General features: G+C 35.4%; 1 protein-coding gene across 1 annotated transcript in view; it reads right to left on the bottom strand.

The window, feature by feature from the left end:
- Positions 1–15684: 15684 nt before the first annotated feature.
- Positions 15685–27781, bottom strand: part of LOC128636237 (mucin-5AC-like) — a 196490-nt gene continuing 184393 nt past the window's right edge. The window contains 2 exon segments of the mRNA XM_053689276.1: positions 15685–15728; positions 19224–24653. Of these exon segments, the coding sequence (XP_053545251.1) occupies positions 15685–15728; positions 19224–24653 (5474 nt within the window).

Raw genomic sequence — 27781 nt, 5'->3', positions numbered from 1 at the left:
CCAGACTATAAGTTAGGTGATCAGGTACTTCTTTCTACTAAATATCTAAGGTTACAGATACCAAGTAAAAAATTAGCTAATCAGTATATAGGACCTTTTTCAATTGACAAAATCATCAATCCTAATGCAGTGAGATTAAAGCTACCACAACATTACAAAATACATAATACATTTCATGTCTCATTATTAAAACCGTATACTTCAGACCGAAACAGATTAGATTTGACAGTTCCTCCTCCCATACTCCTAAACAATCAAGAAGAGTTTGAGGTAGAAAGAATCCTAGATTCTCGCATTAGGAGAAGGAGATTGGAATATCTGATTCAATGGAAGGGTTATGGACCAGAAGAGAATTCTTGGCAACATCACTCGGAGATTAACGCTCCAAGACTCCTTAGGCGTTTTCATCTCCGTTACCCATCTAAACCTCACCCTGAATCACCGGGGGTGATTCCTTAACGGGGGGGAGATGTAATATACCTTTAAGGACTGATCCCTCCTACCAAAAGCCAAACCCTATTTAAACCTCACATTGCCATATTCAAACTGCCTGTTAATTGATGTACTTTGTTTAAGCCTGCTCTGTTAAGAGTTTAGCTTTATATTCATAGTTCTTAAGACCAGGTCTCTGTTTATTTAACCTTTGAATTATTCAGCTTGTTATAACCTTTACTAGGTTTTACACCTTGAGGTTTATTCAAATCAAACCTTTATCACATTCAGCTATTCAGCCTTTTTTGCAGCCGCAATATTTAGCTCTGTGTGAGATTCCAGCATCAGCTGTGTATCGGATCATCCTAACCGCAACCGGAAGTAAGTCACACTCTCACCGGCTTCTCACTTCTCCACACGCTGTCGGACAAACAAACCTCCGGATCTTTTCTCACATCAGGTATATTCCTCCCAAGACAAAGGTACTGTGATCGCTTACTTAGAGACTGAAGTGGTAAGATTATATGCCGATAAATCCTCTAAGAACTCGTAAGCACTATTCGTACTAACCTGTGACTGATCAACCAGTTATATTCATATATGCTTCCAAAAGGATGTGAAAGAATGTGTGGGACTTGTAAATATTTTATTCCAGTGAAAGTGTGTGAAGTTTGTTTGCGATACTATTGAAACACCTGTTACAACTTGTTGAAGTGATTATTCCTGCTGAACATTATACCTCTAACCAAGTCATTAAGCAGAAACTTGAGACTGCTATTCTAACACTGCTCATAGGAAACCTGTGTTATAATAAACACACGTTGTTTCTTTTCCAGTGTCATTCATTACTGTATTTGTTACTAATTAGCTCACAGTTTATGATCTTAGTAAATATAACCATTTTGCTGAGACTTAAAACACAAGAGCAACAAAACCAATTTTATATTGGTCAGGAGTATTACAGAAATGTGAGAATGTAAGTTTAGATGCCGGCCCATTTTTGGTGAACAACCTGGGTTGTTCTTGCTGATTGGTGGATAAATTCATCCACCAATAAAAAAGTGCTGTCCAGAGTTCTGAACCCAAAAAAAGCTTAGATTACTTCTTTTTCAAATAAAGATAGCAAGAGAACTAAGAAAAATTGATAATAGGAGTAAATTAGAAAGTTGCTTAAAATTGCATGCTCTATCTAAATCACAAAAGAAAAAAATTGGGTTCAGTGTCCCTTTAAAGCAGGGATGGGAAACCTTGGCACTCCTGATGTTTCAGAACTTAATTACCCGTGATGCTGAGACACTCTGAAGTGCAGTTGAGCATCATGGGAAATGTAGTTCTGAAACATCTAGAGGGTCAAGGTTCCCCATCCCTGCCTTAAAGGGACATGAAACCCAACATTTTTCTTTCATGATTTAAGTAGAACATATAATTTAAAACTACTTTCCAGTTTACTTCTTTTATCAAATTGGTTTCATTCTCTTGGTATCATTTGTTTAAGGAGCAGCAATTCACTACTGGTTTCTAAATGAACACATGGGGTGATCCAATGACAAGCGGACAAGATGGACAACTTTTGTCACAGGAAGGGTAAGAACAGTAGAACAAAGGCATACTCCTCATCCTCTGCCTTTGAAAAACTCTTATGCTGCTATTACTGCTGGCATCTGTGAAGAAGAGAGCACAACTGCTACTACTTCTGACAGTGTAACAGGGAGGTCTGAGTTTCTGGTGTCTGAATCTGCAAACAAGAAATCCAAGGTAAGATCTGCAAATGTAAATTTCTGTAAGACCTTGTTAATAGGTGACTCCATTTTAAGAAATGTACAGATAGATGATGATAATGGTAATTTGAGACAGGTTAGATGTCTTCCAGGTTCTACCGCTCACAGAGATTTAAATCGTATTTCAAGAATTGTTAAAGCAGCTAGAAAAGACAGTGAGTTAGATGTTATTGTTCACCTAGGTACAAATGATCTGGCTAGAAATGATGTTGTTGCTGTGCAAAAGGAGTTTTTTAAACTAGGAAGTTGTTAAGATCATGTGGCTGCATCTGTGTCCTTTTCTGCTGTTTTACCTGTGTATGGACAGGAAGAAGGAAGAATGTAGCGTATTATAGAATTTAACTCTTGGTAAGAGAGGTGGTGTAGGGAGAGAAGCTATGGTTTTGTTAGCCATCAAAACCCTGTTTGGCTTGATAGCAGCTTGTATAAGAAGGATGGTTTGCATCTGGATATTAAAGGGACAGGAGTTTTGAGTAAAGAATTTAAAGACTTTATTAGTAGCAATTTAAACTAATGAAAGGGGACAGAGTTAATATACCCATCTGTCCCCCAGAACATGCCAAGACAGTCAATCAAATTTTAGATTCTTGTTTATTTAAGACTTTGAATAATGTAGGCAGGGGTTGTATTGACCATGCAAAAGGATTTGAGAATTCTAGAAATATTCTACGTGCAATGTGCACAAATGCTCACAGTTTAGTAAGTAAATTACCTGTACTTACTGCAATAATGATTCAAGATAAATTGGATTTAGTAGCTATAACAGAGACATGGTACAATGACTCTCACGACTGGGAAACAGTCATACCTGGTTACATCTTGTTTAAAAAAAATAGAGTAGGTAAAAAAGGGGGCGGAGTTGCTCTGTACGTGAAAGACAATATTAAAGTAACTGAAATTGTAGAAAAAAATGACAATGTAGAAAGTGTTTGGGTAACTATAGAAACTGAAGGGAAACAGGTGTTTAGAATAGGAGTAGTATATAGACCACCATTACAGGATGAAGCATCAGACAATTTATTAATTGATGAAATTACAATGAAGGGCAATGTTATTGTAGTGGGGGACTTTAATATGCCTGATGTAGACTGGGAAGCACCTGTTGCCAAATCAACTAGAAGTAAATATATCCTGGAATCTTTACAAGGGGAATCTCTTGAGCAACTAGTAAAAGAACCAACACGAAAAGGAACTATATTCAATTTAGTACTTACAAACAGTGATATAGTATCTGAGGTGTCTGTGGGTGAGAACTTAGGCTCTAGTGATCATCAGTCTGTATGGTTTAATATTCAGGCAAAGGTACTAAGCAACCATAGTAAAACAAAAGTCTTAGACTTTAGATCAACTGATTTTTCTTACATGGGCAGATACCTAGATGAATCCCTAAAAGGGATGGCACAGATTACAGGAGAACAAGAACAGTGGGAATATTTTAAAAATGCTATTCTAGATGCAACTAAACACTGTATTAGGCTTGTTTGTAAAAGTAAAAGAAAAAGAAAACCAATCTGGTTTTCAAAAGACGTAGCACATGCAGTTAAGACAAAAAGACAGTCTATGAAAAATTCAAACTCACTGGCTTAGAAGAGGATAAAGAAAAATGGAGAACCCATCAAAAGATGACAAAGCAGTTAATCAGAAAGGCTAAAGCTGATGCATAAGAGAAAATAGCACAATCTGTAAAAAACGGTGACAAAACCTTCTTTAGATATATCAGTGAAAAGAGAAAAACTAACAGAGGGATAGTTAGACTCAAGAATGAGGATAGAGTAGTGGAAGAAGATAAACAAATAGCAAATTGTTTAAATGATTACTTGTGTTCAGTCTTTACAACAGATGGTAAAGATAGTGAAATTCTATTAAGGGATGTTACTGTAAATAATAATGTGAGTAGTACTTTTCTTTTTACAGACAAAGAGGTTTCAAGGGATTTATCAAAAATAAAAGTTAATAAGTCTGTGGGTCCAGATAAAATTCATCCAAGGGTTCTAAGAGAACTTTGATCCGTAATAGCTACTCCATTAGCTGATTTATTTAATCAGTCACTTCTAACAGGAGTTGTTCCAAAAGACTGGAAAATTGCCAATGTAGTCCCTCTTCATAAAAAGGGTAGTAGGGAAGATTCTGCTAACTATAGGCCAGTCAGTTTGACCTCAATTGCAGGGAAATTAATTGAAACTCTTTGTTCATTCAGACAAACAACTTAGAAGACAAAGGGCAGCATGGTTTCACTGCTGGAAGATCATGCCTGACTAATCTAATTGATTTCTTTGACCATGTAACTAAAATAATAGACCAGGGAGGAGCCGTAGATGTTGCATATCTAGACTTAAGCAAAGCATTTGACACCGTCCCACACAACAAACTTATTCACAAAATGTATTGCCTTGGAATAGATGCTAAGATTGTTAAGTGGGTAGAATGCTGGCTTAAAGATAGACGACAGAGGGTTTCAATTAATGGAGTACATTCAAATGAGGCATCAGTTACTAGTGGTGTTCCCCAAGGGTCAGTTCTTGGGCCTGTTATGTTTAACATGTTCATAAATGATATTGGAAGTGGGCTTAAGGGGAAGGTTTGCTTGTTTGCTGATGATACAAAAATTTGTAACAGGGTAGATGTTCCAGGAAGAGTTGATCAAATGAACTGTGATATTAATAAACTAGAGGACTGGTCAAATAAATGGGATCTGAAATTTAATATTACCAAGAGCAAAATTATGCATATAGGATCCAAAAACCCAAAGGCCAATTATAGTCTCAATGGTACATTACTGACTGTAATTAAAGAAGAAATGGATTTGGGAATTATTATTTCAGATGATTTAAAATTTGGTACACAATGCCGCAGTGCAGCCAGCAAGGCCAGTCAAATGCTTGGTTGCATTGGAAGAGGTTTTAGTAGCAGAAATAACAAGGTTCACTTCTTATGCCACTTTACAGATCATTAGTTAGACCAAATATGGAATACTGTGTACAGTTCTGAAGACCATATCTTCAGAAAGATATAAATAAACTAGAAGCTGTCCAAAGGAGGGCTACTAAAATGGTACATGGTCTAAAATATAAAACGTACAAAGAAAGACTCTATGATCTAAATATGTTTAGTTTAGAGGATAGAAGGGAAAGAGGTGACATGATAGAAACCTTCAAATATATGAAGGGACTTAATAAAATAGAAGCTGAAAGCATATTTCACAAAAAAAATAAATGCCAAAACAAGGGGTCACAATCTAAAGTTAGAGGGTAGTAGATTCAGGAGAAATTTGAGGAAGCATTTTTTTACAGAAAGGGTGGTGGATTCATGGAATAAACTTCCATTTGAGGTGGTAAACACAAAGACTGTAAAGGAATTCAAAAATGCCTGGGACATGCATAAGGCTATCCTAAGGAAAAAGTAACATGCAATATGGGTAGACTTGATGGGCCTTTTTGGTTCTTATCTACCGTCAAATTCTATGTTTCTATGTATATATATATATATATATATATATATATATATATATATATATATATATATATATATATATATATATATATATACATATATGATTATATATATATACATATATGATTACTGCTAAACATTCTGACCCGTTAGGGGGTAAAAATCCAAAATGGAGATTAGAATGTATACAGATAAATTAAGCTAATTAATACACAGGTGCTATATAAGAAGGTGATTTACCACAATCCATAGCATGAGTAAGGGTCTGTGTTGACTCGAAACGTCGCTGCTGTTTTTAACTTTGTTTGTTACCTCAATAAAGTGGAATTTTTTTATCTACAAGTGCTGACACTATTTGCTTTACTATATATATATATATATATATATATATATATATATATATATATATATATATATATATATATATATATATATATATATATTTATATATATATATTTATATATATATATATATATAAATATGCAGCCACCAATCGGCAGCTAGAACCTAGGTTTTTTGCTGCTCCTGAGCTTTCCTAGATAAATCTTTCAGCAAATGATAACAAGAGATGGAAGCTAATTAGAACTAAATAGGAAAGTTGTTTAAAATCATATGTTAGGTCTAATTATGACTTTTCTGTCCCTTTAACACTACTTGTGGATTCCAGTGTTATATGTGTAAGTATGAACTAATTATTGTGTTTCCTTTAATAAAAATATAAGGTAGGTTATCTGACAAATAGTGGTAATATTGGCAGAAGAGAAGAAGCAGGTATGTAAAACTCCTTTGTTACCTGCATATTGTTCCAGATCTTTTATTTCATTGTTTCCGATGTCCAAAGTTGAGTACATTATTAACAATCCTGGAGATGAGGACAATATTGTGGTGATAAACATTTGTCATAAGACAGATGGCACTGTAAGTCATTGTACCATATAAAGCATGTACACAATGTACTTCAGCTTTTTATTAATCCATATGGCTTGGTGTTATTTAAAGGGACATAATACTCATATACTAAATCACTTGAAAGTGATACAGCATAACTGAAAAAATAAAATGACAAAAACATATCACATGACCATCTCTATCTAAAAAAGCAAGATATTTTACCTCAAAGTGCTTTGTAGACAGTTATACTTCAGCTGCTATGCAGCTGCAAGTTGGTGAAGAAAAAAAAAAACAACAATAATCAATCTGCTTCAGCAGTGCTGAGTTAATGCTTTGCCTTTGCTGTGATTTCACTGATTTAATAGAACTTACTTAAACTGAATAGGAAAATAACATGACTGTGCCAACACATTACTATGCACACTCCCTAACTTGTCCTGGGACAAGCATCCTGACTTGCTGCTTAAAATCTCTTTACAATGGGTTGTGAATACTTAGGAAATTTGAGGTAAAATATCTTCTTTTTTTACATTGAAATATTTGTGTGATATTTTCTAGTCAGCTTTTTACAGCTATGCTGCATCAGTTTCAAGTGCTTCAACATTTGGGTATAAAGTCCCTTTAATAATGCTATGTAAAAATATTCTGTCAAATTGTTTGCTGTGTTTTAACACGGTATCGGAAGCAAAAATCCTAAATTGTTACACATCTAATTTGCATATATTACCAAGAATCCGCTGGTGCATTGGTAACAATGTATACACTGTAATTTGTGGGTAAAGCAAGCAGGGATACTTGCCTAGCTGTTCTAATTGCATGTGCAATAATTATATTCCCCTTACATTTATGAAATGAAGGATTTTAATCTCATATTTTTATCTCCACCCATAACTTAAATAAATGCTGCTTTTGCTGAACACTGAGATCTCTGAAACAGTACCGCTTCAGGTTTATTCTAAGAATGCCAGTGCATATAGTGTATTCTATTTAGCTGATGTTTTTACTTTATTAAAGGGATATTCTATTGCAATAATTCAAATGATCTAGATTGTTAGAGCATTTTAATAATTCAGTAAATGCTTGTTGGAAACCTGAAATAGGGTTAATACAAAAACATAGCTTCTATGGGACTGACTAATGGCAACTGGTGTACATAGCTGTTTTGCTACCAGTAGGGGGTAACAAGCCATCATACAAGATTCCAAAAAAGGATATATGGCAGCCTTATATCTACATTTTAGTGGATGTACATTTGTTCAGCAAGGAATAGGATCATAAAGACTTAATCCTCGTTATTGTTTACACACTACAGAATACATCATAAGTTATGTGTCCTATCACTCAAGCATTATTAATAATCTTTGTTATTATTATAATTATTAATATTTGTATTATTATTACTATTATTATTATAATCATTATTTGTATTATATGTATTAGTATTATCATCATTTATTGCTAAGTGCCACCAAACTCTGTAATTATCATGTAGTGGAGGGGGTACAGTTAGGTTGATTTGTGAAACAAAATTGAAAGTTTAGTTGATAAGCAGTGGGAAGGTTATAGTTCATTATTATACATATATACAAAAAATGATATAACCAATGTTATAGAGACTTGAGTCACAAATTAGCTAATGGCTAGTCATGATGATAAATCCATTGTTATTTAGTGACCAGCAAATATCAAGCTGTCACTAAACAATGATGGTTTGAGTATGATCCAATCACCTAAATGGAGCAGAAATAGACAACAAGGTGTATTCTTTTCCACTGACCTTCATATCTAAACTTAAAAGCAGTTTAGTACAATATCTTCTCCATAGCCAAGAATGAAATGTTAGATGGCCCACAACCTTGGGGGGAAGACAGCTAACATAGTGTACACTGTACATAGATACAAGAGCCCTAAATGGATTGTACTAACTGGAGATAGCTGTCACAGATGATTTATTTGAGTACAACTCAGCTCCATTGTTGATAATTTATTATATAAAATAAATTTAAAAAATAGTTCAGTAAAAAACTCACCATGTTTCAACGGTCCCAGATCTCTTTTTCAAGAGTGGTCAAACATAAAAAGAGCTATTTGACAAGCATTCATGCAATAATACAATTATTTATTATTTTATTATTGTTTAAGACTAAGGGGTCGATTTATTAAGCAACGGATGCTGCATCAACGCACCTTTGTTTCGGGTCTGCAGAAATGGAAGTTAAGAAGCCCCTGCTCGTGACCGATTGGCCGCAAAGTGAGCAGGGGGTGGCATTGCACAAGCATTTCACCAGAAATGCTTGTGCAATGTTAAATACCGACAGCATATGCTGACGGCATTTAGCGAAGTTGAGCGGACATTATTCACTACAGCGAATCATGTTAGCTCGACCATTAATAAATCTACCCCTAACATAGAATTTTTAATAGGTTTGTCAAAGAAAATATTTAAAAAAATATTGTGAGGTAATCAATAGAAAGGTCTGTTTGTTTATTTATTTATTTATTTTTAAAATGACATTGTCTTACAGTAGCATCTGTATGAATGACATTATGTGATTTATTTTTGGAGGTTTCAAAATGGAGACTAAAAATGCAATGACAGGGGCAAGGCATTATGCTGTATTACTATAAGTAAATATTACAAATAAGTAAAATGTATACCTCACAGTATTTCCCAGAGATTTTCCAGGACAGGAAGGTGAGGGAAACTACAGGGCAGTGGCCCACATTTGTTTTGTGGGCAGCCATTACCAGAGGGGAGGTGCCATGAATGTGCCATGGGTGTGTTCATGTGAATCACAGTTGGATCCAAGACAAACATGATTACTTTAGAGACTTTAGAAGTCATTTGTACATCATCAGAAGTCATCAGGTAAGGTAAAACATTTTGGGTGATGACTTCAGAATCATTAGCAGATTATCTTACTTATTACTTCACATGCATGAACAGCCAGTGAATGAATCTAGACTCATTTAAATATTTTGGCCTTTAAGCATTTTTCAGGATGACTTCTGATGACTAGTCTGGAGTAATTGATTACTTCAAAATGATTCCAAGAAGATCATCCTATTTGTCTAGGGTCAATGTATGACCCGTGAAGGTCCTGCAATATGTAGGAGAGTTTAGGACTCTGAAAATGTTTTCTTGCACTTTGTTTAACTTGCACTGTAATTTACTTAAAACCAAAGGCATTTTTGAGGTGCCTTTCCTATTCTCTTTACAAAGTTGTAATAAATATTATTTCTGCTTTTATGGTGAAATTTTCAGTGCACTCAAACTGGGGAGCATATGACAAAGGTCACGTGAATTCACATTTTCTGAATGCAGTGAAACAATTTACCAAATAAAAAATAAGCTTTGAAAAGTAAAGGATCACTATAAATTATCTTAAATATCTCACTTACACGCCCCTTTAAATTTGAGTGATACATTAATAGATTCTTTAGTATTATAAGAACATAATACTTTTAAAGAATTATAACCTATTAGTATGCATCTGCCTTGATTTAATTTATTTGATTCAATTGACCTTGGTTTACCATATCAACAATGCTATGCTTTGATTGCAGGGTCTCTTAAGAAAAGGTTTATCTTTCAGGACAGCTTGAATTATTTAAAAACATGCTAGATTATGAGTTTTGCATTATGAGGGGAGCAGTGCTAACTTGCATGTTATTGTCACCGCTCACTTCCCTACAGCACTGATATTACAGGTTTACAAAAACCTGCTGAAAGCTGCGGTGAGCTGTTTTTATTTGCTCATGCACAATTTCCCCATAGACATCAATGGGGAGAGCCGGCTGAAAAAGAGGCTAACACCTGCAAAAAAGCTCCATAATGCAGCCCCATTGATTCCTAAGGGGAAACAAAATTTATGTTTACACCTAACACCCTAACATGAACCCAGAGTCTAAACACCCCTAATCTTACACTTATTAACCCCTAATCTGCCGCCCCCGACATTGCCAACACCTACATTATACTAATTAACTCCTAATCTGCCGCTCTGGACATCGCCACCACTATACTAAACATTTTAACCCCTAAACTGCCGCCCTCATGCATTGCAAACACTAGTTAAATATTATTGACCCATAATCTGCCACCCCCAACGTCGCCACCACTATACTAAATGTATTAACCCCTAAACCTAAGTCTAACCCTAGCCCTAACACCCACTTACTTAAATATAATTAAAATAAATGTAAATAAAAATTCCTATTTAAAACTAAATACTTACCTGTAAAATAAACCCTAAGCTAGCTACAATATAACTAATAGTTACATTGTATCTAGCTTAGTTTTTATTTTTATTTTACAGGTAAGTTTGTATTTATTTTAACTAGGTAGAATAGTTACTAAATAGTTATTAACTATTTACAAACTACCTAGATAAAATAAATACAAATTTACCTGTAAAATAACACCTAACCTGAATTACACTAACACCTAACCTTACACTACAATTAAATAAATTACCTAAATTAAATACAGTTAACTAAATGAAATACAATTAACTAAATTACAAAAAAAAAAAGAAATTATCAGATATTTAAACTAATTAAACCTAATCTAATTGCCCTATCAAAATAAAAAAAAAAAAAAAAAAAAAAAAAAAAAAACCTAGCCTAAACTAAACTACCAATAGCCCATAAAAGGGCCTTTTGCGGGGCATTGCCCCAAAGAAATCAGCTCTTTTACCTGTAAAAAAATACAAACAAGCCCCCAACAGTAAAACCCACCACCCATACAACCAACCACCCAAATAAAATACTTACTAAAAAAAACCTAAGCTCCCCATTGCCCTGAAAAGGGAATTTGGATGGGCATTGCCCTTAAAAGGGCATTTAGTTCTTTTGCAGCCAAAACCCCTAATCTAAAAATAAAACCCACCCAATAAACCCTTAAAAAATCTAACACTAACCCCCGAAGATTCACTTACAGTTGTGAAGACCGGACATCCATCCTCAACGAAGCCAGCAGAAGTCTTCATCCAAGTGGCAATAAGTCCTCAATGAAGCCGGGAGAAGTCTTCATCCAAACCGTCAGAATGGTCCTCCAGACAGGCAGAAGTCTTCATCCAGACGGCATCTTTTATCTTCATCCATCCGGCAAAGAGCGGATCCATCTTCAAGACATCCGGCGCGGAGCATCCTCTTCTTCCTATGACTAACAAAGAATGAAGGTTCCTTTAAGTGACGTTATCCAAGTTGGCGTCCCTTGAATTCTGATTGGCTGATAGAATTCTATCAGCCAATTGGAATTAAAGGTGAAAAAATCCAAGATTGCGTCACTTAGATTCCGATTGGCTGATAGAATTTTATCAGACAATCGGAATTAAGGTTGAAAAAATCCTATTGGCTGATGCAATCAGCCAATAGGATTGAACTTCAATCCTATTGGCTGATCCAATCAGCCAATAGGATTGAGCTTGCATTCTATTGGCTGATTGGAACAGCCAATATAATGCAAGCTCAATCCTATTGTCTGATTGGATCAGCCAGTAGGATTGAAGCTCAATCCTATTGGCTAATTGCATCAGCCAATAGGATTTTTTCAACCTTAATTCCGATTGTCTGATAAAATTCTATCAGCCAATCGGAATCTAAGTGACGCAATCTTGGATTTTTTCACCTTTAATTCCAATTGAAGGTTCCTTTAAGTGACGTTATCCAAGTTGGCGTCCCTTGAATTCTGATTGGCTGATAGAATTCTATCAGCCAATTGGAATTAAAGGTGAAAAAATCCAAGATTGCGTCACTTAGATTCCGATTGGCTGATAGAATTTTATCAGACAATCGGAATTAAGGTTGAAAAAATCCTATTGGCTGATGCAATCAGCCAATAGGATTGAACTTCAATCCTATTGGCTGATCCAATCAGCCAATAGGATTGAGCTTGCATTCTATTGGCTGATTGGAACAGCCAATATAATGCAAGCTCAATCCTATTGTCTGATTGGATCAGCCAGTAGGATTGAAGCTCAATCCTATTGGCTAATTGCATCAGCCAATAGGATTTTTTCACCTTTAATTCCGATTGGCTGATAGAATTCTATCAGCCAATTAGAATTCAAGGGACGCCATCTTGGATGACGTCACTTAAAGCAACCTTCATTCGTTTTTAGTCGTCGGAAGAAGAGGATGCTCCACGCTGGATGTCTTGAAGATGGAGCCGCTCCGTGCCGGATGGATGAAGATAGAAGATGCCGTCTGGATGAAGACTTCTGCCCGTCTGGAGGACCACTTCTGCCGGCTTGGATGAAGACTTCTCCAGGCTTCATTGAGGACTTCTTGCCGCTTGGATGAAGACTTCTCCCAGCTTCATTGAGGATGGATGTCTGGTCTTCAAAACTGTAAGTGGATCTCTGGGGGTTAGTGTTAGGTTTTTTTAAGGGTTTATTTGGTGGGTTTTATTTTTAGGTTAGGGTTTGGGCTGCAAAAGATCTAAATGCCCTTTTAAGGGCAATTCCCATCCAAATGCCCTTTTCAGGGCTATGGGGAGCTTAGTTTTTTTTAGTTAGGATTTTATTTGGGGGGTTGATTGTGTGGGTGGTGGGTTTTACTGTTGGGGGGTTGTTTGTATTTTTTTTTACAGGTAAAAGAGCTGATTTCTTTGGGGCAATGCCCCGCAAAAGGCCCTTTTAAGGGCTATTGGTAGTTTAGTTTAGGCTAGGGTTTTTTTATTTATTTTGAGTGGGCTTTTTCATTTTGATAGGGCTATTAGATTAGGTGTAATTAGTTTAAATATCTGATAATTTCTTTTTTTATTTTGTGTAATTTAGTGTTTGTTTGTTTTTTAATTTAGGTAATTGTATTTAATTTAGTTAATTGTATTTAATTTAGGTAATTGAATGTATTGTAGTGTAAGGTGAGGTGTTAGTGTAATTCAGGTTAGGTTTTATTTTACAGGTACATTTGTATTTATTTTATTTAGTAACTATTCTACCTAGTTAAAATAAATACAAACTTGCCTATGAAATAAAAATAAACCCTAAGCTAGATACAATGCAACTATTAGTTATATTGTACAGGTAAGTATTTAGTTTTAAATAAGAATTATTTAGTTATTATTAGTAGGTTTTATTTAGATTTATTTTAATTATATTTAAGTTAGTGGGTGTTAGGGTTAGACTTAGGGCTAGGTTTAGGGGTTAATAAATTTAGTATAGTGGTGGCGACGTTGGGGGCGGCAGATTAGTGGTTAATAAATATAGGTAGGTGGCACGATGTTAGGGTGGCAAATTAGGGGTTAATAATATTTAACAAGTGTTTGCAATGCGAGAGTGGTTTAGGGCTTAATATGTTTATTCTAGTGGCTACAATGTCCGGAGCGGCAGATTAGGGGTTAATAATTTTATTTTAGTGTTTGCGATGCGGGAGGGCCTCGGTTTAGGGGTTAATATGTAGTTTATGGGTGTTAGTGTACTTTTTAAAACTTTAGTTATGAGTTTTATGCTACAGCTTTGTAGCATAAAACTCATAACTACTGACTTTAGATTGCGTTACAAATCTTGCGGTATAGGCTGTACTGCTCACTTTTTGGCCTCCCAGAAAAAGCTTGTAATATCGGTGCTATGGAAGTCCCATTGAAAAAAGACTTTACGCAAATTGCGTAAGTTGATTTGCATTACAGCAAAAAAAGTGTGCGGTACAGCTTTTTGGACAAGACTCGTAATAGCAGCGGTAGTGAAAAAGCAGCGTTATAACCCATAACGCTGCTTTTTCAAAAATAACGCAAAACTTGTAATCTAGCTGATTGTTCTTTGTTCATTAAAAAATGACATTAAAACAGTGGTTATATTTGTTTTATAGCTTAAAATGATCATGATGTTTTGTATATGTAACTGCTAAACAGCTGAGCATTCTAGATGTTTTAGTTTTTTTTTAATTTGTGACTTTGGGGGGGTGGGGGTTTGTAATGTTAGGGGGTGTTTGTTTTTAAGTGTTTGCAAAAGAGCTGTTAACTTTAGGGCAATGCCTTAGAAAAGGCCCTATAAAGGGCCCTTGGTAGTTTATTATAGATTAGGTTTTTTTTTATTTTGGGGTGGGGTTTTTTGGGGTTTTTTTTAAACAGGGTATTAGAATAGGAATAATTTTTATTATTTTGAATAATTTTGTTTATTATTTTCTGTAATGTTAGTTTTTTTATTTTTTTGTAATTTTAGTGTTTATTATTCTTTGTAATTGTAGTTTTATTTTTTTAGTAATCTTAGGTTTTATATTTTTAGTAATGTTAGGTTTTATTATTTTTAGTAATGTTAGGTTTTATTAATGTAAGCTTAGGTTTTATTTTTATTTCACAGGTAAGTTTGTATTTATTTTAACTAGGTAGTTAGTAAATAGTTATATTGTAGCTAGCTTAGGTTTTATTTTTATTTCACAGGCAAGTTTGTATTTATTTATAAATAGGTAGCTAGTTAATAATTGTAACTTTACTGTGGGTCTTTTGTAATTATGTTAAAATTAGGGGGTGTTAGGTTTAGGGGTTAAAAGTTTAATTTAAGTTGTTACGATGTGGGGGCAGGAGATTTAGGGGTTAATAGGTTTAGTTAGTGTTGGCGATGTTTGGGAACAGCGGTTTAGGGATTAATAGGTTTATTTAGTGTTTTAGTTAGTGTCGGCGATGTCGGGGGAACTGTGGTTTAGGGGTTAATAGGTTTAGCTACTGTTGGCGATGTTTGAGAACTGTGGTTTAGGGGTTAATAGGTTTAGTTATTTGAGCTATGTTGGGGAACTGCGGTTTAGTGGATAATAGGTTTAGTTAGTGTCGGCGATGTAGGGGAATGGCGGTTTAGGGGTGAATATCTTTATTTAGTGATTTAGGTAGTGTCAGTGATGTCGGGGAACTGTGGTTTAGATTAGAACAATGAAAAATTCCGAATATGAATAAAGAATGGATTTTAAAATTTCGGAAAATGATTTATTCATTTTCTGAGTTTTTCAGGATTTTAGTTACGGTGCCGAGCCGATTCAGAAATTCAGATTCATTTGAATCTCCGAATCGGCCAAAATTCATCCGAAAACGAAATTCGGCTGAAACCAATTGCACATGTCTAATAATCATCTAATTATATGCTGATAAAAAATGGATATACAGTATGATACGTATATATGCTGCAGGTATATGTATTCTTATAGAGAAACTGCAGCGATAAACACAAACACGCAAACAAATCCTTAAAATACAATATAAAAATCAATCACATAATTTCTTAATGCAAATGAGCCTTCTAATTAAGGGTAACCCGTATGAAAGCTGTAAATCTAATTGTATTCAGCCCTTACAATAAAATGTAAGACTTCTAAGCTGCTATGGGGCCAGATTATGAGTGGGGCACCAACGTTTGCGTTGAAGTTTATCGTGGGTGTTTGAGCTCATCTGGCTTATCGCTTGTGTTGAGAGTTGAAAGTAAACGTGATCACTTGAGCGCAATGGTGATTTATGCTAGAAGGATTACCTCGACTTCTCTGGTTAACTGTTTCGCAAAACTAAAAAGTTGCAGAAAACACATCAAAAACATATTACAAAGTATAGTTACACTAATAAAAAATTATTCCAAAAAAAATATTGCACACAAAAGTTAAATGGGCTCAAATATAGGGAATCTCAGGTGTTATACATACATACATATATATATATACCAATGTATTTATGAGTTTATATGTATATATATATATATATATATATATATAAATATATATATATATATATAGTTACAGACATATATACACATATAAACACATAGATACATATGTACAAACATATATAGACATGTATATAAGTGCTTTGGAGCCCTTTGCAGTTAAGTAGATGAAAACATGTAAAAGCATATTTATGCAATATTTATATTTAAAGGGAAATGAAACCCAAACATTTTCTTTCATGATTTAGACAGAGCATACAATTTGAACCCCTTAATGACCAGACCATTCATTAATTTTAATAGTAATAATAATAATAAATTAATAGGACAAGGGCTATTTTTACATTTCTGCAGTGTTTGTGTTTAGCTGTAATTTTACTCTTACTCATTTACTGTACCCACACATATTATATACCGTTTTTCTCAACATTAAATGGACTTTCTAAAGATAACATTATTTTCATCATATCTTATAATTTACTATAAAAAAAATTTAAAATATGAGGAAAAAATGGAAAAAAACACACTTTTTCTAACTTTGATCCTCAAAATCTGTTACACATCTACAACCACCAAAAAACATCCATGCTAAATAGTTTCTAAATTTTGTCCTGAGTTTAGAAATACCCAATGTTTACATGTTCTTTGCTTTTTTTGCAAGTTATAGGGCCATAAATACAAGTAGCACTTTGCTATTTCCAAACCACTTTTTTTTCAAAATTAGCGCTAGTTACATTGGAACACTGATATCTGTCAGGAATACCTGAATATCCCTTGACATATACATATGTTTTTTTAGAAGACAACCCAAAGTATTGATCTAGGCCCATTTTGGTTTATTTCATGCCACCATTTCACCGTCAAATGCGATCAAATAAAAAAAAAAAGTTAACTTTTTCACACATTTTGTCACAAACTTTAGGTTTCCCACTGAAATTATTTACAAACAGCTTCTGCAATTATGGCATAAATGGTTGTAAATGCTTCTCTGGGATCCCCTTTGTTCAGAAATAGCGGACATATATGGCTTTGGGGTTGCTTTTTGGTAATTAGAAGGCCGCTAAATGCTGCTGAGCACTACACGTGTTTTATACTGAAGGGGTTAATTAGGGAGCATGTAGGTAGCTTGTAGGGTTAATTTTAACTTTAGTGTAGTGTAGTAGACAACCCCAAGTATTGATCTAGGCCCATTTTGGTATATTTCATGGTATACCCAGTTTGCCCCAAAAACAGTATATTCAAACTTTTCTGTAGTGTAGCAGCCCCCCTCCCAGATTGTTTTATATTTAATTTTTTTAAAACGTTAACTTTTTTTTAACTTTTTTTCATTGGTGTCAGTGGCTAATGCGCACGCGCCCTTGCACACGCACACGCGCCCCGCAGGCCCCCCACACGCTCCCGGCACCCGGCGTGCACATTGAACTTACAGGTAGATGCCGGGTAGCAATGGGCCGCCTCCCTGCTACGCTCCCACCCACCAATGAAGTAACAAACGGCACTATCGCTACCGGTGCAGAGAGGGCCACAGAGTGTCTCTCTATGCATCGGAGGCTTGTAAAAAGGTATTGCAGGATGCCTCCATATCGAGGCATCACTGCAATACCCTGAGAGCTGCTGGAAGTGATTACGATCGATTCCAGCACTCTGTTAGACAACTGACGTACCAGGTACGTCTATTGTCATTAACAGTTAGTTTTTGCATGATGTACCTGGTACGTCAGTTGTTATTAAGGGGTTAAACAACTTTTCACTTTACATTTGCTTGTTATCCTTTGCTGAGAGGTTTATCTATGAAAGCCCAGGAGCAGCAAAAAACCTAGGTTCTAGCTGCTGATTAGTGGTTGCATATATACAGATTTGTATTGGTTAGCCCACGTGTTCAGTTAGAAACCAGTAGTGATTTGCTGCTCCTTTAACAAATACCAAGGGAATAAAGCAAATTTGATAATAAAAGTAAATGGAAAGTTGTTTTAAATTGTATTTTCTACCTTAATCATGAAATAAAAAGTTTGGGTTTCATGTTTCTTTAAATAAGGTTTTAACTATCTATTTAGTGTAAATATTTCACACTCCAATTGTTCCAAGCATTTTTTAAATAGATATCCCTATGTGTATATATATAAATATATATAAATAAATATATATATATATATATATATATATTTACAATTATCTATCTATCATCTATCTATCTATATATCGTAGATAAATTTGAATACAAAGTGCACTCCAACCTTGTCAAACAGCTGCCTTGGGTGCACAAACAATATGTATAAATAGGCTGAAAGAAAGTGCACTCCACAGGACTTACTTGTTAATCCACTTTAATGTTACATTAAAGTGGATTAACAAGTAAGTCCTGTGGAGTGCACTTTCTTTCAGCCTATTTATATATCGTAGATATATAGATATAGGTATAGATATTTATATTGTACCAAAAAACATCATATATATATATATATATATATATATATATATATATATATATATATATATATATATATATATAAATATTTCTTTATGAATAAATAGAAGATATTCTTGCATGTGAAGAACATTAGAATGTGAAATATTGATATTTTCATGTCAGTCAAGTGCAAATAAGAATATGCAATTGTTTTTTCTCCATTGACTTCTAAGGGGGAATACGTGAAACCGCACATGATATTCAACTTTTTGTGCTCATCTGGTTAATAAATGAGCCAAAACAGTTAACTTTAAATTAATAAAATGAGTACAACCCGACGAGCGCTAAAAGCGTCATCTAACGCAATTAACGCTCAAGCTAAAACGTTAATTAGCTCTCCACTTATAATCTGGCCCTATGCATTTTTTTGTAAACCAGCTTTCTTGAAAATTGAAGAAAGGCAAAAAGAAACACAACATAAACACAGGAGATTTTATAACTGATTGGAGATTATCAAAAAGAAAACAGAAATAACATCCTTGTAAGTATTTTTATAAACTAATATAACAAATGAATATGAACAATTATTTTCTTTACTGTAATGATAAGAGCATTCTTACCTGTGGTGGATGTTTCCAATTCAGAAGTATCAGTTACAAATGTTGTACTTGGAACTTCAGCTGATAAAGGATATCTGCTTGAAAATGAATAAGAATCAGAGACTGTTGATCGAGAACTGGAGGTAGTTGTAGAAGTTGATGGATCACAAACATCATCGTGGCAGCACAGAAAACGTATTTTTAGAATGTCAGGACAGTTCTGTGTATTGTTGCTGCATATTAAATCAGTTGTAACATTGCACTGATAGTGCTTTTCACTATGTGAGAAGGAAACATTGATGTTATTCTTCACCGTGCATTCAACATTTTTAGCAGATGTTTTATTGAAGCAGATGGTTTTCCCCTTTGCTTTAAAAACATCATATATATCAAGATCCCCACCACTGTTAGAAAATAAGCTACTATCAGTAAACCATTCAGTCCAGTTGCACGTACAACGTTTTAAAGGAATAACCCGATAAGTGGTGCTTTGAGGCGTTATTATATTACCATTGTCCACATTTGTAGTTGATTCCTCAGAAATAGACAGTGTACTAATTGATGTTGAATATAAATGTGTTATTGGCAATGCAGTTGGTTCACTATTAGTTTTTGTTAGTGTTGTTTCAGGAGCAGTTGTAGATAGATATGATGTACTGCTATATTGATTGACAGTCGAAGATTGTGCTGTAATGCTAGAAGTTTCCAAAGGACCCTGAGGGGTTGACACCAATTCTAATGGAGTATTAGACATTAAAGTTGTTATTGGCAATGTAGTTGGTTCACTAGTAGTTTCTTCAGGTGTTGTTTCAGAAGCAGTTGTAGTTGGATATGAGGTACTGCTATATATTTTGATAGTCGGAGACTGAGTTAAAATGGTAGAAGTGTCTGAATGACCTTGAGTTATTATTGTGGTGGCTGTAGGAGACATTAAAGTTGTTATTGACAATATAGTTGGTTCACCAGTAGCTTTTTTAGGTGTTGTTTCAGAAGCAGTTGTAGTTGGATATGAGGTACTGCTATATATTTTGACAGTCGGAGACTGAGTTAAAATGGTAGAAGTGTCTGAAGGACCTTGAGTTGTAATTCTTGTGGTGGCTGTAGGAGACATTAAAGTTGTTATTGGCAATGTAGTTGGTTCACTAGTTGTTTCTTCAGGTGTTGTTTCAGAAACTGTTGTAGTTGGATATGAAGTACTGCTAATTAGTTTGAGAGTCGGAGACTGTGTTATAAGGGTAGAAGTGTCCAAAGGACCTGGAGTTGTTATTCTTGTGGTTGTTGTAGGACAGTTACTGTAGTCATCACAACACAAGAATCTAATTTCATAATTCAAACACATTGAAAAGGGACCTCTATTATTTTGGTTCATGCACCTTAAGCCTGAAAATATATCACAGTGAACAACTTGATTTAGGTTTTCCATGGCAACCTCTGGGTAATTCTGAGCTCTGCACTCAACATTTTTAAGATGCATTTTACTTTGACAGACCTTTTTCCCCTTTTGGGAACTTATTTCAAAACTTTCTCTGTCCCCTTCATTACCTGATGACGGATGATTCTCATCAAACCACATTGTCCAGTAACACTGAGGCAAGCATCCTGGTGTGCTATCTGACATGGAAGTTGTTGTTGACAATGTAGTTGGTTCAGTAGTAGTTTTTTCAGGTGTTGTTTCAGAAGCAGTTGTAGTTGGAGATGAGGTACTGCTATATATTTTGACAGTCGGAGACTGAGTTAAAATGGTAGAAGTGTCTGCAGGACCTTGAGTTGTTATTATTGTGGTGGCTGTAGGAGACATTGAAGTTGTTATTGGCAATGTAGTTGGTTCACCAGTAGTTTTTTCAGGTGTTGTTTCAGAAGCAGTTGTAGTTGGAGATGAGGTACTGCTATATATTTTGACATTCGGAGACTGAGTTAAAATGGTAGAAGTGTCTGAAGGACCTTGAGTTGTAATTCTTGTTTTGGCTGTAGGAGACATTAAAGTTGTTATTGGCAATGTAGTTGGTTCACTAGTTGTTTTTTCAGGTGTTGTTTCAGAAACCGTTGTGGTTGGATATGATGTACTGCTAAATAGTTTGAGAGTCGGAGACTGTGTTATAAGAGTAGAAGTGTCCAAAGGACCTGGAGTTGTTATTCTTGTAGTTGTTGTAGGACAGTTACTGTAGTCATCACAACACAAGAATCTAATTTCATAATTCAAACACATTGAAAAGGGACCTCTATTATTTTGGTTCATGCACATTAAGCCTGAAAATATATCACAGTGAACAACTTGATTTAGGTTTTCCATGGCAACCTCTGGGTAATTCTGAGCTCTGCACTCAACATTTTTAAGATGCATTTTACTTTGACAGACCTTTTTCCCCTTTTGGGAACTTATTTCAAAACTTTCTCTGTCCCCTTCATTACCTGATGACGGATGATTCTCATCAAACCACATTGTCCAGTAACACTGAGGCAAGCATCCTGGTGTGCTATCTGACATGGAAGTTGTTGTTGACAATGTAGTTGGTTCAGTAGTAGTTTTTTCAGGTGTTGTTTCAGAAGCAGTTGTAGTTGGAGATGAGGTACTGCTATATATTTTGACAGTCGGAGACTGAGTTAAAATGGTAGAAGTGTCTGCAGGACCTTGAGTTGTTATTATTGTGGTGGCTGTAGGAGAAATTGAAGTTGTTATTGACAATGTAGTTGGTTCAGTAGTAGTTTTTTCAGGTGTTGTTTCAGAAGCAGTTGTAGTTGGAGATGAGGTACTGCTATATATTTTGACATTCGGAGACTGAGTTAAAATGGTAGAAGTGTCTGAAGGACCTTGAGTTGTAATTCTTGTTTTGGCTGTAGGAGACATTAAAGTTGTTATTGGCAATGTAGTTGGTTCACTAGTTGTTTCTTCAGGTGTTGTTTCAGAAACCGTTGTGGTTGGATATGATGTACTGCTAAATAGTTTGAGAGTCGGAGACTGTGTTATAAGAGTAGAAGTGTCCAAAGGACCTGGAGTTGTTATTCTTGTAGTTGTTGTAGGACAGTTACTGTAGTCATCACAACACAAGAATCTAATTTCATAATTCAAACACATTGAAAAGGGACCTCTATTATTTTGGTTCATGCACATTAAGCCTGAAAATATATCACAGTGAACAACTTGATTTAGGTTTTCCATGGCAACCTCTGGGTAATTCTGAGCTCTGCACTCAACATTTTTAAGATGCATTTTACTTTGGCAGACTTTTTTCCCCTTTTGGGAACTTATTTCAAAACTTTCTCTGTCCCCTTCATTACGTGATGATGGATGATTCTCATCAAACCACACTGTCCAGTAACAATGAGGCAAGCATCCTGGTGTGCTATCTGACATTGAAGTTGTTGTTGACAATGTAGTTGGTTCACCAGTAGTTTTTTCAGGTGTTGTTTCAGAAGCAGTTGTAGTTGGATATGAGGTACTGCTATATATTTTGACAGTCGGAGACTGAGTTAAAATGGTAGAAGTGTCTGAAGGACCTTGAGTTGTAATTCTTGTGGTGGCTGTAGGAGACATTAAAGTTGTTATTGACAATGTAGTTGGTTCACCAGTAGTTTTTTCAGGTGTTGTTTCAGAAGCAGTTGTTGTTGGAGATGAGGTACTGCTATATATTTTGACAGTCGGAGACTGAGTTAAAATGGTAGAAGTGTCTGAAGGACGTTGAGTTGTAATTCTTGTGGTGGCTGTAGGAGACATTAAAGTTGTTATTGGCAATATAGTTGGTTCACTAGTTGTTTCTTCAGGTGTTGCTTCAGAAACTTCTGTGGTTGGATACGATGTACTGCTAAATAGTTTGAGAGTCGGAGACTGTGTTATAAGGGTAGAATTGTCCAAAGGACCTGGAGTTGTTATTCTTGCGGTTGTTGTAGGACAGTTACTGTAGTCATCACAACACAAGAATCTAATTTCATAATTCAAACACATTGAAAAGGAACCTCTATTATTTTGGTTCATGCACCTTAAGCCTGAAAATATATCACAGTGAACAACTTGATTTAGGTTTTCCATGGCAACCTCTGGGTAATTCTGAGCTCTGCACTCAACATTTTTAAGATGCATTTTACTTTGGCAGACTTTTTTCCCCTTTTGGGAACTTATTTCAAAACTTTCTCTGTCCCCTTCATTACGTGATGATGGATGATTCTCATCAAACCATACTGTCCAGTAACACCGAGGCAAGCATCCTGGTGTGCTATCTGACATTGAAGTTGTTGTTGACAATGTAGTTGATTCACCAGTAGTTTTTTCAGGTGTTGTTTCTGAAACAGTTGTAGTTGGATATGAGGTACTGCTATATATTTTGACAGTCGGAGACTGAGTTAAAATGGTAGAAGTGTCTGCAGGACCTTGAGTTGTTATTATTTTGGTGGCTGTAGGAGACGTTAAAGTTGTTATTGGCAATGTAGTTGGTTCACCAGTAGTTTTTTCAGGTGTTGTTTCAGAAGCAGTTGTTGTTGGAGATGAGGTACTGCTATATATTTTGACAGTCGGAGACTGAGTTAAAATGGTAGAAGTGTCTGAAGGACGTTGAGTTGTAATTCTTGTGGTGGCTGTAGGAGACATTAAAGTTGTTATTGGCAATATAGTTGGTTCACTAGTTGTTTCTTCAGGTGTTGCTTCAGAAACTTCTGTGGTTGGATACGATGTACTGCTAAATAGTTTGAGAGTCGGAGACTGTGTTATAAGGGTCGAAGTTTCTGATGGACCTTGAGTTGTTATTCTTGTGGTTGTTGCAGGACAGTTACTGTAGTCATCACAACACAAGAATCTAATTTCATAATTCAAACACATTGAAAAGCGATCTCTATTATCTTGGTTCATGCACCTTAAGCCTGAAGATATATCACAATGAACAACTTGATTTAGGTTTTCCAGTCTAACCTCTGTATGATTCTGAACTCTGCACTCAACATTTTTAAGATGCATTTTACTTTGGCAAACTCTTTTCCCTTTTTGAGAACTTATTTCAAATCCTTCTCTATCTCCTTCATTACTTGATGATGGATGATTTTCATCAAACCACACTGTCCAATAACACTGAGGTAAGCATTCTGGTGGGCTATCTGAAGTTGTTATTGCCAATGTAATTGATTTACTAGTAGTTTCAGTTGTTTCAGTTGTTTCAGAAGCAGTTGTAGTTGAATATGAGGTACTGCTAAATTGTTTAGTTGTGAAAAATCTTTCTGTTGTAATGGAAGTTAATTGTGTTGGGTTGGGTTTAGTTTTGAAAGTTTCCGTTGTAAATGGAACTGACAAGTTCCTATTTTCGTTTGTTGTTGTTTTCTGAGTTGTATATTTTGAGCACTCAGTATTGACATGGAGTACGGTCCCATTTGCATCACATCTAATTTGTTTACATTCTTCACCTTCATTATTCGACTGCTCTATAATATCCATGTAGTTGTATATTTTATTGTTATATTCACATCGACATGCTATAGAAAAAAATAAAAATAACAGAACATTCCAATTAATTTTCCTATTTTTTTTATTTTTTCCAATATTTTAAACATTTTGGGCAAGCAACTAAGGCTAACACACATACGGCTAGATTACAAGTTTTGAGCGGCTCGGTGCTAACTTGCAGGTTATAGTCACCGCTCACCTCCCCTTAGCGCTGCTATTACAGGTTTACAAAAACCCAGCGTTAGCAGGCAATAAGTGAGCGTTGAGCAAAATTGAGCTCCATACTGCACTCCAATGCAAGCGCTGCTTTGAGCTGATTTTACATGCTTGTGCCCGATTTCCCCATAGACATCAATGGGGAGAGGCAGCTAAAAAAAGCCTAACTCCTGCAATAAAGGAGCGTAAATCTCCATAACGCAGCCCCATTGATTCCTATGGGGAAACAAAATGTATGTTTACACCTAAAACCCTAACATAAACCCCAAGTCTAAACACCGCTAATCTGCCACCCCCGACATCACCGACATCTACATTATACTTATTAACCTCTAATCTGCCACCCCCGACATCGCCGCCACCTACCTACACTTATTAACCCCTAATCTCCTGCCCCCAATGTCATTGCTACCTACATTACACTTATTAACCCCTAATCTGCCGCCCCCGACATCGCGATCACCTACATTATACTTATTAACCCCTAATCTGCCCCTCCGACATCGCCACCACCTACTTACACTTATTAACCCCTAATCTTCCGCCCCCAACGTCACCGCCACTATACTAAAGTTAACCCCTAACCCTAAGTCTAACCCTAAGTCTAACCCTAACACCCCCTAACTTTAATATAATTAAAATAAATCTAAATACAAATTACTAATAATACCTAAATAATTCCCATTTAAGACTAAATACTTACATGTAAAATAAACCCTAAGCTAGCTACAATATAACTAATAGTTATATTGTATCTAGCTTATGTTTTATTTTTATTTCACAGGTAAGTTTGTATTTATTTTAACTAGGTAGAATAGTTAGTAAATAGTTATTAACTATTCTAAAATAAATACAAATTTACCTGTAAAATAAAACCTAACCAGAGTTACACTAAAACCTAACCTTACACTAAAATTAAATAAATTACATTTATTAAATACAATTAATTAAATTACAAAAACAAACAAACACTAAATTACACAAAATAAAAATAAATTATCAAATATTTAAACTACCTAATCTAATAGCCCTATCAAAATAAAAATCCCCCCCCCCCAAAAAAAAAACTAGCCCAAACTAAACTGCCAATAGGGCCTTTTGCGGGGCATTGCCCCAAAGAAATCTGCTCTTTTACCTGTAAAAAAAAACAAGCACCCCCCTAACAGTAAAACCCACCACCCACACAACCAAAACCCCCAAACAAAAACCTATCTAAAAAAACCTAAGCTCCCCATTGCGCTGAAAAGGGCATTTGGATGAGCATTGCCCTTAAAAGGGCATTTAGCTCTTTTTCTGCCCAAACCCTAAGCTAAGAATAAAACCCACCCAATAAACCCTTAAAAAAACTTAAAACTAACCCCCCAAGATCCTCTTACAGTTTTTGAAGACCCAACATCCATCCTCAATGATGCGGCAGAAGTCCTCAGCAAAGCCGGCAGAAGTCTTCATCCCAGCCGGCAGAAGTCTTCGTCCAGACGTCATCTTCTATCTTCATCCATCCGGCGTGGAGCATCCGACGGCTCTTCTCGAATGAAGGTTCCTTTAAGTGATGTCATCCAATATGGCGTCCCTTGAATTCCGATTGGCTGATAGAATTCTATCAGCCAATCGGAATTAAAGGTGAAAAAATCCTATTGGCTGATGCAATCAGCCAATAGGATTAAGCTTGCATTCTATTGGCTGTTCCAATCAGCCAATAAAATGCAAGCTCAATCCTATTGGCTGATTGGATCAGCCAATAGGATTGAAGCTCAATCCTATTGGCTGATTGCATCAGCCAATAGGATTTTTTCACCTTTAATTCCGATTGGCTGATAGAATTCTATCAGCCAATCGAAATTCAAGGGATGCCATCTTGGATGACATCACTTAAAGGAACCTTCATTCGAGAAGAGCCGTCGGAAGAAGAGGATGCTCCGCGCTGGATGTCTTGAAGTTGGAGCCGCTCCGCACCGGATGGATGAAGATAGAAGTTGGAGCCGCTCCGCACCGGATGGATGAAGATAGAAGATGCCGTCAGGATGAAGACTTCTGCTGGTTTGGATGAAGATTTTGGCCCGCTTGGATGAAGTCTTCTGCCAGCTTTGCTGAGGACTTCTGCCGCTTCGTTGAGGATGGATATCGGGTCTTCAAAAACTGTAAATGGATCTTTGTGGGTTAGTGTTAGGTTTTTTTTAAGGGTTTATTGGGTGGGTTTTATTTTTAGCTTAGGGTTTGGGCAGAAAAAGAGCTAAATGCCCTTTTAAGGGCAATGCCCATCCAAATACCCTTTTCAGGGCAATGGGGAGCTTAGGTTTTTTAGGTAGGTTTTTATTTGGGGGGTTTGTTTGTGTGGGTGGTGGGTTTTACTGTTGTGGTGGTATTTGTATTTTTTTTTACAGGCAAAAGAGCTGATTTCTTTGGTGCAATGCCCCACAAAAGGTCCTAGGGCTATAGGCAGATTAGTTTAGGCTAGGTTTTTTTTATTTTGTTTTGCTTTTTATTTTGGGGGAGCTTTTTATTTTGATAGGGCTATTAGATTAGGTGTAATTTGTTTAAATATTTGATAATTTCTTTTTTATTTTGTATAATTTCGTGTTTGTTTTTGTAATTTAGTGGGGGGGTTTGTAATTTAGTTAATTGTATTTAATCAATATAATTTATTTAATTGTAATGTAAGGTTAGGTGTTAGTCTAAGACAGGTTAGGTTTTATTTTACAGGTAAATTTGTATTCATCTTAACTAGGTAGTTAGTAAATAGTTATTAACTATTTACTAACTAGTCTACCTAGTTAAAATAAATACAAACTTACCTGTGAAATAAAAATAAAACCTAAGATAGATACAATGTAACTATTAGTTATATTGTAGCTAGCTTAGGGTTTATTTTATAGGTAAGTATTTAGTTTTATCTAGGAATTATTTAGTTATTAATAGTAGGTGTTATTTAGATTTAATTACA

The sequence above is a fragment of the Bombina bombina genome, chromosome 7, assembly GCF_027579735.1.
Source record: "Bombina bombina isolate aBomBom1 chromosome 7, aBomBom1.pri, whole genome shotgun sequence".
In the NCBI taxonomy this organism is placed as follows: Eukaryota; Metazoa; Chordata; class Amphibia; order Anura; family Bombinatoridae; genus Bombina; species Bombina bombina.
Note: the sequence above shows the minus strand (reverse complement) of the source record. Positions and strands in the feature narration are given on the sequence as shown.